Below are 12,619 nucleotides of genomic sequence, written 5' to 3'. Positions count from 1 at the left end.
TGCTGTGACTAGAGTTCATATTTCTAATGATCTTCCTCCACTAGCGTCCTGATATCAGATGTCTTATGCTGACGGACAAAATACACACACAAATACACACACACATACACGCACACACTCACACAAACACAACTATCATTCTACGCACATACACTCGACACACATTTAGCTGAACTGTAAATATATAAGCATCATATAGATGAGGATAGATATAGTTAAACATTATGATGAACATAAGGTATGTCTAAACATTATATTTCTCTGGCCATTATTTATAAGTGAAGATGAACATGATATTGTAAGAATAATTATTTCAGGGTTACATGAAACTTGATCGCAGTTACAGTGCGCGTGCGTGTGCGTGCGCGTGTGTGTGTTTTTAAGTTAGTTTCACTTTAGGTTCTCCTGGTAACTAATGACGTCAAAGCCGTATTGAATTCCTATTGGTCCAGACCAGCCTCTCCCTCTCGCGCCGTCTCTTGTTCGCAGGTTTCCTGGTCAGTCCGTCTGATGCTTGAGTCGGATTCGCCTCTCCGTGGATAATCGCATCGTGCTATTCTTCTGATTACATCGATATGAAGGCGCTAATAGGGCTGCTGCTGTTGGTCTTTGGTCACGATGTGTCCTCAGGTAAGACTGATTACAGTTTTAAATTTTCGAAATGATCTTTCCAAAGTTTCGTTTCTGGTTGCTGAAGAGACGACGCTTAGATTCCCTAATTTGGTTGAAAAGCATTTGATTATCCTCTCTAATAAATTCAATTAATCCACAGCATAATTCATCTTTTACTATGAACATTTAAACTAATATAAGGGCATTTATTTTGGGTTCAACTGTGAAAACGAAACCAGCGCACTGGATTGATGACGTCGTTCCTAAATGTAAAATCTATTATCAGATCCAAACATTAAACTTCAGTTAGGAGGGAATCCAATGTGTACTTTTAGTCTACTAATGTGTACTTTAAGTGTACTCCTAAGTATTATATTACCACTCTTAACAATCTTATTATTAACTCGGCGTCAACGTTCTTGGAGAATCATCGCGCGCGCGCGTAAACAACAAAAACACACACACACACACACACACACACACACACACACACACACACACACACACACACACACACACACACACACACACACACACACACACACACACACACACACACACACACACACACACACGACGCAACAATATAATTATTATCGTTGCTATCAATATATTATGAAATATAATAATTATTTTGTTATATTAATTATTATCATTCCAATGATAGCAATCTGAAGATAGTTAAAATGCCGGCATTGAATACAGAAATTCACCAATATACTTATAATTATAAAAACATTGGAATAGTTATTTAAATAATCGTTTATTACTATATAATGGATAGTATTAACCTGTCTGTCTCTCTGACTGTCCTGTACTGTATTAACCTGTCCGTCCGTCTAGAGTGATGTACTGTATTAACCCAGTGTTTCCCCCAGTACTGTGTTGTTAAGGCGGCCGCTTAACAACAATAGGGCCCCGCCTTGACTACCAATGTATATAAATATATATATATTTTTTATAAATATTTTTTAATTATTATGCATTAACAAAGTAGAAACCTCTCGTAGAGAAAGAAAACATACTTCAGTCAGGTGTAAAAAATAAAGATCAATAATGCATCAGCAATACTGAACAATGGTCGTGCCATAAAGCTTTTTTAATGGAATTGAAACGGAGACCCCCCCCCCCCCCCCCCCGCTCCTTGACCACCTTGACTGAGACATTTACTGGGGGAAACACTGATTAACCTACCTAACTAGTGATGTACTGTATTAACCTGTCTGTCTGTCTCTGTCTGTCTGTCTACAGTGATGTACTGTATTAACCTGTCTGTCTGTCTGTCTGTCTACAGTGATGCACTGTACTAACCTGTCTGTTTGTCCGTCTACAGTGATGTACTGTATTAACCTGTCTGTCTGTCTGTCTGTCTACGTGATGTACTGTATTAACCTGTCTGTCTGTCTGTCTGTCTGTCTACAGTGATGTACTGTATTAACCTGTCTGTCTGTCTGTCTGTCTGTCTGTCTGTCTACAGTGATGTATTGTATTAACCTGTCTATCTCTCTGTCTGTCTGCAGTGATTCACTCTAAGCTGTTTTTCTACACGGCGTCGTCTGGACTCTCAACCTTCCCAGAGTTTGTGATTGTTCAGATGGTGGATGAGGTTCAGATTGGGTACTACGACAGCAACACCCAGAGAATCATAACCAAACAGGACTGGGCGGAGCAGGCCAACAGAGACACAGACCCAGACTACCTGGAGAGGGACACTGAAAACAGAAAGGGTAACCAGCAGGTCTTCAAAGCCAACATGGGGATTCTGAAGCAGCGCTTTAACCAGACAGGAGGTACGTTTATATCTAATGTCTGACCTCTCACATGGAGATAGCCATCATTTAACCCCCGAATAAAGTTGAACCATACCCCTAAACACACACACACACACACACACACACACACACACACACACACACACACACACACACACACACACACACACACACACACACACACACACACACACACACACACACACCCACCCCCCCACCCCCACACACACACCCCCACCCCCACCCCCACACCCCCACCCCCACACACACACCCCCACACACACACCCCCACACCCACCCACACACCCACCCACCCACACCCCCACCCACACACCCACCCACCCACACCCCCACCCACACCCCCACACCCCCACCCCCACACACACACCCCCACACACACACCCCCACACACACACCCCCACACCCCCACCCACACCCCCACACCCACCCACACACCAACCCACCCACACCCACACCCACACCCCCACCCCCACACCCCCACCCCCCCACCCCCACACACACACACACACACACACACACACCCACACACTCGTATTCATGTAGGTTCTAAGCCAGGGGTCACCAACACCGTGCCCGCGGGCACCAGGGCGCCCCCAAGGACCACATGAGGCGCCCGCAGGCCGGTTCTGAAAACAGCACTACTCATTCCTGAACAACTCTTTCCCAGCTTTTTTAAGTCTTGACTTAATTAACATGTCTTCACATAGATGAGTATCATTAATAGTAATATATAACTTAAGGCAAACTGAGCAAATTTGTTATTTCAGAAGAGTATATAGAACTGGGTCCCCTTCGTATGACTCAGTGCCCATGAAGTAGCTCTCAGGTTCAAAAAGGTTGGTGACCCCTGGTCTAAGCAGTGTAGCAGTACTCAGAGTAGCAGCACTCAGCGTAGTAGTACTCAGTGTAGAAGTGCAGTGTGGTAGTACTCAGTGTAGAAGTACTCTGTGTAGAAAAATGTGTTTATTAATTGACGAGACCAAGGCCTGCTATGTGTGTTCTTGAGTGTCCAAAATCCAAATATTAAATGAATATTATATAATCACAGTATAATCTACTGCTAGATATGTCTCATCTAAATCAATGAAAATTATTCTAAAATATTGTATTCAAAAGGACAAAATGGCCAACTCCAAAATACAAATAAAATTAAATGCACAGAAAATGTTACATGACATTTAGTTAAAGCAGTGAACGTGTACTAATATTATAAAATGCCCCCGGAGTGATTAATAAAGTCACATCTTCTTTAATCAAGGACATGTTTCGCGGGTCTACTGGCTGCATTACCGTCATGTAACCAGCAGGTGGTGGTGCTTTGCTGCCGTGTTTCTAAGCAGAATATTTGTTGCACTCCGTTAGTTCTTCATTCCCCAATACGAACACACACACACACACACACACACACACACACACACACACACACACACACACACACACACACACACACACACACACACACACACACACACACACACACACACACGTCCAGAAGTACGTATATATATATATATATTTATACAAAGGGGGACCTAAATCCAGCGATCTAATTGGTTCCCAACTGTTGTATAATGAGCGTATACATAACTGCTATGACGCCCGATCATTTTGTGAAAGTTTGCATATCACTCCGCGCCTGGAAGTAGAAACAGTTACAAAGTAAACATATGTTGGATGATGGAGAGCGTGTAAATGTTGTTACTCCGGGAGTGAGCAAGGCGATGGAGAGACTAACGAAAGCTTAGGCACACGGCGAGTGAACTGCTCCATGGGATAAATTGCCGGCGAACCGCTCTAACGGAGCCTTCTCTCGGAGGGACGCTAAAGTGTGTTGCATAGCGACCGTCGATGCATAGCGGCAGCCAGGAGGGACTACTTTTTTGTATTCTTTAATTAAACGGCTATTTTGACTTTCTTGGTTTCTTTTTAAATGTAGTGTGTCTATGACTTTCGTTTCGCCATAATAGTAACCGTTGTATAAAAGCAATAGATCACTTCAGTCAGTGGCATGTGCTCATTATACCACTGTGAAGGGGGTCGCCGGCGCGACTTTCCGTCTCGTAAACGGTCGTTGCCATTTGAAACGGTCGATGCCATTTCCGACCATGTCCGATTGCGTCCGCTCTCCGATCTTGAATTGATTAGCCGCGTTGCCCAATCAGCGTTGAGCTTGACCCGACGTCACTGGCAGAGAGTAGTGAGGTTGGACAGAAGCATACGGCCGACATCTATGAAGGTATTATTGTAGCAAAAGTCTTTAGCACCTGTAACTGCAGAATTTGAATGCGTACACTAAAGTCACAGTAAATTTGAAGTCGTATATATTTATTTTGCATGTGTACTCTAAAGTCACAAATGTGTAACAGTACATTTGTAGCCGTAAAAAATTTTTTTTTTTTTTTTTTATACCATTGTAAACACAAAATAGGGTCTACGAGTACGCTAATCTGTGTTACAGGTGCATAAATCCTTTTGCTACAATTATTGCAGCGCAGTTGGTGCAAAACACATGGAGCTATAAAGATCGCAGCATACCCAGCGCGGGATACGTTTCTTTCTGGAGAAGTGAAGAGGGCGTCCTACTGAACGGAGATGGGTATCCTACATTATGTTAAATGAAATGACTTAGTTCAAGTGAATTCCCCCCAAAGTATTTCATTAACATGCCGCAAATGTCCTTGAATGTATTTTAATGGTCGCCATAACATAAATTCAGAAATGTTAATGCAATACTTTGGGGAGAATTCACTTGAACTAAGTCATTTCATTTTACATAATATAGGATACCCACCTCCGTTCAGTAGGACGCCCTCTTCACTTCTCCAGAAAGAAACGTACCCGCGCTGAGAATGCTGCGATCTTTATAGCTCCATGGCTGGCACGCGATGGGTCCCAGTCAGGGACGGCTGGTATAAATGGGCTAACAGGGCTAAGCCCTCTTACAGTGAAAATAAAAAAAATATTATTAAAAACTTAGAACATATTGTTTTAAATGTTGGTAGAACCTAAAGAAGCAACAGCACCAAAAAGTGACAGAAAAACCCAGGATATATATATCTTCGTTTTTTTCCTGTGAATGGGCTAAATGTATTCAGCCCAAGCGCAGTAGCGTAAGCTTCCATTGACGTTTGATTGACAGGTGCCCTGACACGCCCTCTTCATATGCTTCCCATTTGGGCTAAATTAGTTTAGCCCAAAGGCTGACCTAGCACAGTAGGTAGCTACAGTACAGTGACCTTCGACTAATCACAGCACAGTCAGTAGCGCAAGTGCAGTATGGCGGGCGTTAGCATGAAAATGAATGAAGTGGATTATTTACTTTCTAATCGGTTTTGTTTAATGTCTTTGGAGGAAAAATTGGAAGTGAAAAGATTGGGGACACATCAACCAAACGATGTACAGAATTAATGTCAGGAGTGCGGTCAGAATATGGCCGGTAATAGTGCATTTGTAAGCGGGTCAACTACGTTTCGTATCGAAACATTTAAAAAGCTGTCTAAATAACCCAACATGACGTGACAAGTGTGTAGAGAAAGTGGCCCCTCTCCAAGCTGCATTTCAGCGACAGGCAGTAACAATAAGGTTCTCTAAGGAATCGGAAATGATCTCATTTAATGTTGCATACAACATTGCCAAAGAGGAGTTGCCATTCTCAATTTAAATCCGAAATTATTCTCATGAAGAGAAATGGATTAAAGATCAACCCGACGTATAGCAATGAGATGGCATGTGCACAATTCATTGCAGTAGGCCATGGGCGACGCGACACCTTAAAGCAAAAGACAGCTGCGGACGTCGGAAACGCCACATAGGCCTACATGTCCTTCATGATTGACGGCGACACAGACGTCTCTACCAAAGAGTGTGATCGTCTACAGCCGCATTTTGCGCAAAGGGCGACCGGTCAACATTTTAATTGTGTAATACTTTAAGCAAAAGAAAAGTTTTATTTTGCTTAATGGTTTAGTTCGAAATGTTCAATTTCAGCTCAGTGAAGCACTTTAAACACCTTATTTTTCTTCTATTTATAATTGTGCTTCAAATAAAGACATGCCTTTCTCTACACCTTAATCTTGTTTAAAAATCATTCACATTATATGAAAGTTATGAACAGAGATATAAAGGTGACCTCATGGCGTCTGGAGCCCTGTGAAGTATTGATAAATGTAATGCATTCTTTAGCCCACCCACCCAAAATCACCACCAGCCGTCACTGTAATTTGAGAAATGCATCCCTGCCGGCGATTTTCATTGGATTAGGAAATTATGGGCGGGACTATTTTGTCCCGCTCACGGACGCTCTGTCATCTACGGATACGAATACTTTTGCTACACATTTACCACCTAGGGGTGTTGCAAAACAACCTGCAAAAAACCCCACAGCTGAGACTTGCAGGAGCAGATTCGAGCAGTTGTAAAATGGTTTTGTGCTCGCTCATTAAAATGCTGAATTAACATAGCGTTCACAGATGTGCAACTTCTGATGCATTTGTTCAAATTTGGGTTTACGAATGCACACCTTTTGGGCATGTTCTCAGATTGTGAAACACGGGTGTGCGAATGTGTTTTGCACCAACTGCGCTGCAATAATTGTAGCAAAAGGATTTGTGCACCAGTAACACAGATTAGCGTACTCGTAGACCCTATTTTGTGTTTACAATGGTATTAAACAATTTTTTTTTTTTTTTACGACTACAAATGTACTGTTACACATTTGTGACTTTAGAGTACACATGCAAAATAAATATATACGACTTCAAATTTACTGTGACTTTAGTGTACGCATTCAAATTCTGCAGTTACAGGTGCTAAAGACTTTTGCTACAATAATACCTTCATAGACATCTTTCTTTATTCTGTGTGGAAATAGTAACATAGTTACGCCATTAAATGCTTTTATGGAAACATTTTTAGCGAGAAATGTGCATTTTACTTTCATAATGTTCGCTCGGTGAATGTGAAGGATGTTTGGTTTGATAGTTATGACGAAGAGGGAACGCTCCGTTCACTTGCATGGACAGAGTCTCTGGTTACTAAGCAACCTCAACGTCTTGGCGGACTATATATCTGCTGATCAACACTACGAATGCTGGAAACACACCAGACACACCATGTGAAGTTATTTAACCCGATTATTGTTATTTATATCCGAGCATATCAGTTTTTATCATGGGTGTCTTTACGGGGACAGTTGCTGTTGGCATCTTACATTCAAAGGCCAACTGTGAATAATGTACTTAAGGTAATCATCCTTAAATTGTATTGATGAATAGCTGACAGATGTAAGTTTATTTTATTCAAATATCATCCCTTAAATTCAAATGGTTGCTAAGCAAAAGAGCCATTATAGCAAAAAGTGTTGCAACTGTCCCAGGTCTCCTCTATTCAATCAATCATTATGTATGACTGGCATAGATAGTTTCATAATTACTCACGGCAACTGAGCGGAAAAAAACATTCCACCCTGTGCTGTTTTTAACTGACTCCAAGTGACCTGCTGCAGGTCCTGGCTCCTCTACGGACGCAATCGGACATGGTTGGAAATGGCATCGACCGTTTCACGAAGCATTCGGAATTCAAGATCGGAGAGCGGACGCAATCGGACATGGTCGGAAATGGCATCGACCGTTTCAAATGGCAACGACCGTTTACGAGACGGAAAGTCGCGTCGCCGGCCCTCCGCTGCGCGTCGGGGCCGGACAACGCCCCTTAACAGTGGTATAATGAGCACATACCACAGCCCGGCGTGATCTATTGCTTAAATATATAGACACATACTTAAACATACAAGCACGCACACGGCACACACAAGCTTCTCATCTGTATTCAAATGAATGACCAGGGCACAGTAGCCTGTCTTCAGTCCTCCTGATTCAGCGGGGTCCCTGTCCCTGCCCTCAGCTCCTCTGAACAGCGATGCTCCTTTCAGTGCAGCAGTTTCCTGGTGCCGTACGTTTTCCTCCAGATCAGTAACGCGTCTTCCTACAGTTCAGCAGACATGTCTTTAACCCTGGAGGTGATTGGGACTGTCTGGTGATCCGTTAAAGATAACCTCTGAACTGCTGAGGGAAGCCTCCTCTATATATCCACGGGTAGGGGGTGTAGGGCGGTGTAGGGTGGTGTAGGGTGGTGTAGGGGGGTGTAGGGGGTGTAGGGTGGTGTAGGGGGTGTAGGGGCTGTAGGGTGGTGTAGGGTGGTGTAGGGGGGTGTAGGGGGTGTAGGGTGGTGTAGGGGCTGTAGGGGGTGTAGGGTGGTGTAGGGTGGTGTAGGGGCTGTAGGGGGTGTAGGGTGGTGTAGGGTGGTGTAGGGGCTGTAGGGTGGTGTAGGGGGTGTAGGGGCTGTAGGGTGGTGTAGGGGGTGTAGGGGCTGTAGGGCGGTGTAGGGGCTGTAGGGTGGTGCAGGGGGTGTAGGGGCTGTAGGGTGGTGTAGGGGGTGTAGGGTGGTGTAGGGGCTGTAGGGGGTGTAGGGTGGTGTAGGGTGGTGTAGGGGCTGTAGGGGGTGTAGGGTGGTGTAGGGGCTGTAGGGGGGTGTAGGGTGGTGTAGGGTGGTGTAGGGCGGTGTAGGGTGGTGTAGGGTGGTGTAGGGGCTGTAGGGGGTGTAGGGTGGTGTAGGGTGGTGTAGGGGCTGTAGGGTGGTGTAGGGGGTGTAGGGGCTGTAGGGTGGTGTAGGGGGTGTAGGGTGGTGTAGGGGCTGTAGGGGGTGTAGGGTGGTGTAGGGTGGTGTAGGGGCTGTAGGGGGTGTAGGGTGGTGTAGGGTGGTGTAGGGGCTGTAGGGGGTGTAGGGGCTGTAGGGTGGTGTAGGGGGTGTAGGGGCTGTAGGGTGGTGTAGGGGCTGTAGGGTGGTGTAGGGGCTGTAGGGGCTGTAGGGTGGTGTAGGGGCTGTAGGGTGGTGTAGGGTGGTGTAGGGGCTGTAGGGTGGAGTAGGGGCTGTAGGGTGGTGTAGGGTGTAGGGTGGTGTAGGGTGGTGTAGGGGCTGTAGGGTGGTGTAGGGGCTGTAGGGGAGTGTAGGGGGTGTAGGGTGGTGTAGGGGCTGTAGGGTGGTGTAGGGGGTGTAGGGTGGTGTAGGGGCTGTAGAGTGGTGTAGGGTGGTGTAGGGGCTGTAGGGTGGTGTAGGGGCTGTAGGGTGGAGTAGGGGGTGTAGGGTGGAGTAGGGGCTGTAGGGTGGTGTAGGGTGGAGTAGGGGCTGTAGGGTGGTGTAGGGTGGTGTAGGGGCTGTAGGGTGGTGTAGTGCAGTGGAGGGCGGTGCAGTTTGAGACTCAGTTCAGTATAATTTTAAACTAATTATTATCCTGTTAACCTCTCTCTCTCTCTCTCTCTCTCTCTCTCTCTCTCTCTCTCTCTCTCTCTCTCTCTCTCTCTCTCTCTCTCTCTCTCTCTCTCTCTCTCTATCTCTCTCTCTCTCTCTCTCTCTCTCTCTCTCTCTCTCTCTCTCTCTCTCTCCCAGGTGTCCACGTATATCAGAGGATGGATGGTTGTGAGTGGGATGATGAGGATGGTACTACTGAGGGTTATCATCAGTATGGTTATGATGGAGAGGACTTCATATCGTGGGACCTGAAGACCCTGACCTGGGTCGCTCCAGTGCATCAGGCTCTCACCACCAAACACAAATGGGAAGGGTTAAGAGGTCGGAATCAATACTTGAAGAACTACTACGCCAAGGAGTGTGTTGATTGGCTGAAGAAGTACCTGGCCTACGGGAAGAGCACTCTGCAGAGAACAGGTAGAGTCACATGACCTGGTGGGCGTTGACAGACTCATGTCTCTGAGTCCCTGTTCCCTCTCTCCCTCCCTCCCCCCCTCTCCCAACCCCTCTATCCCTCTCCCCCCCCCTCCCATCCCCTCTCCCTCTCCGTCAGCATAAGACATCTGATATATAATAAACAAACGAGACTAACATGACAAGAACACGTGCTTTACATTATAAAATTCTCTCTCTCTCTCTCTCTCTACTCTCTCGCTCTCCCCCCCCCCCCCCTCTCTCTCCCTCTCCCCCCCCCCCCCCCCCCTCTCTCTCTCTCTCTCTCCCCCCCTCTCTCTCTCCCTCCCTCTCTCCCTCTCTCTCTCCCTCTCTCTCTCTCTCTCTCTCCAGAGCGTCCGCGGGTGTCTCTGCTCCAGAGGAGCCCCTCCTCCCCAGTGGTGTGCCATGCTACAGGCTTCTACCCTAACAGGGTGGTGGTGTTCTGGAGGAGAGACGGCCAGGAGCTCCATGAGCAGGTGGACCCCGGGGAGGTCCTCCCCAACCACGACGGGACCTTCCAGGTCAGCGTGGACCTGGACCTCACGGCCGTCCCACAGGAGGACTGGGGGAGGTACGAGTGTGTGGTCCAGCTGAAAGGCATCGAGGACATCTTCACCCCCCTGGACCCCGCCCTCATCAGGACCAACAGGGGGAAGACTGGTGTTGGAGGGGATGGAGGTTGGGAACACATGTCTCGACACCTCCATCTGACCTCATCCCAACCACTGCCAGGGGCCTCTATCCAGGCGCGTCGGTATACCGGGGCATTCGAGGCTATAGCCCCGGTTCTTTGCCGTCAAAAATAAAATAAATAACTTCTTTGTGGTTGCATTACCAGCAGATGCAGATGCAACATCGTAGCCAGTGAAAACCGAAAGATTCTGTCATGTCCATATATGGGCAGATTTAGAATAATTTGTTGCAAAATGTTGCAAATTCAACATAGGTATTCTTTCTTCTCTATGCACAGCGCAGCTTGTCGATATTGCTGTTTCGTCCTGCCAGCCTTTTAGTGAGAGCAGAGAGTGTTGAGAAGGACAGTAATACAATATCTTTGGTAAGATGGATATGAGAAGAGAGACCCGCAGTGAATTCAACCCGGTCCACTTGACATCGGGGAGGTGCATGACAGTGGTACCGTAAACCTTCAACAGCCCGGGATTGTATTTGTTTCAATCACTGAACTTTCGAACAAAACAGTTGTTCAGCAAAGATGGAAAATGTTATCAAATGTATTATTGAAACCAGCATGAATATTACCGTACATGTTGACCAGGCAATCGAATAGCGTCCGCCCACACACACACACACACACACACACACACACACACACACACACACACACACACACACACACACACACACACACACACACACACACACACACACACACACACACACACACACACACACACACACGTTCCGGGCTGCCGGGCTGATTACTGCGGGATATCAATATTGTGTTTATAAAAGTTTCTTGCAGCGCCGTCCGGCAGCCTGAGCTGTGCAACCGCAACCTCTCACTCACTAAACACACGCAACACTCACAAACTGTCAACGGAGGCATAAAAGTTAGGATATTTGACTATTCCTAGAGTGCCTGGGTCTACCTGGACGCTGCTGAAGCTACTGGGTAAACACACAGCACTCAGTGCAGAGTAGCTCAGTGCAGCAGAACACGGTGGATTGTGGGTAAATGAGTTCTATGAATAGGGCTAAGCTCAGATCAGTCCCTGAGTAGTCTGGCTAAGAGGAAATGGACAGCGTCGCGCTAGCGTCGGATTCCCCCGCTACTCCTCCTCTTCCTGTTGCTGGCTTTCCCGTATTGTGCTCCCCATCAAACTCGGAAACTAGGCAGTATGGAAGGTTTTGAAGAGGACTTTGAAGGCGCTGTAAAGCTAGCATGTTTGGCTCTTTCTGTCGAAAATTTTAAAGAACTTCAAAAGATTTGCTTGCAGCATTTGCTGAGGAAGAAAGATGTTCTTGAACTATTCCGGATGGACACCGCTGCTGCTCCCCGGGGTTAGCCCCGCCCTAGACGATTGTGATTGGTTCAAATAAATAAAAACAGGCAAACACAGTTTCCCCCCGGATAGACGGCTCTAAATAGCGTGGTTCCAGACCATTCTACTTGCTGTAGTTTGGTCTGGCTTTGCAAGACTATTCCCTGAGTGGCCCTGAGCTCCAGAACAGGTTCTAGAGGAATAGTTACACTGAGGCTGTGTTAGTTTTGATTGTAGCATCACGTGACCATAGACATGTGGTTCAATGATGGAGGGATCATCTATTATTACACACCTGATTTGATTTTCTTGATTTTCTTTCAGAGGGCAGTCACATCCTTGCTTTCATCCTCACTGGAGTTGCTGTTCTTGCCGTTGTTGCTGCTGCTGTTGTTGGAGTCTTTCTGTACCAGAAGAGGAACGGTGAGTGAATCAAACTCTCCAGGAGGACTGACACCTGATCTCCACCTG

The 12,619-nt window shown here is 46.3% G+C and overlaps 1 protein-coding gene across 8 annotated transcripts in view; it reads left to right on the top strand.

The window, feature by feature from the left end:
* The first annotated feature begins 449 nt into the window (after positions 1-449).
* The window catches only part of LOC115529275 (major histocompatibility complex class I-related gene protein), a 36,054-nt gene continuing 23,884 nt past the window's right edge, over positions 450-12,619 (top strand). For 4 of the 8 annotated variants that reach the window (XM_030337883.1, XM_030337882.1, XM_030337881.1 and 1 more), the window contains exon 1: positions 457-630. In XM_030337883.1, the coding sequence (XP_030193743.1) occupies positions 576-630 (55 nt within the window). In that variant the 5' untranslated portion in view covers positions 457-575. Of the gene's footprint in view, positions 631-2,132; positions 2,403-9,848; positions 10,128-10,496; positions 10,824-12,472; positions 12,572-12,619 lie in introns of all 8 variants that reach the window. The other 4 variants (XR_003973503.1, XM_030337884.1, XR_003973502.1 and 1 more) reach the window with 3 other exon arrangements.

The sequence above is a fragment of the Gadus morhua genome, chromosome 17 (assembly GCF_902167405.1).
Source record: "Gadus morhua chromosome 17, gadMor3.0, whole genome shotgun sequence".
Classification (NCBI taxonomy): domain Eukaryota; kingdom Metazoa; phylum Chordata; class Actinopteri; order Gadiformes; family Gadidae; genus Gadus; species Gadus morhua.
This window is presented reverse-complemented; position numbering and strand designations above follow the sequence as displayed.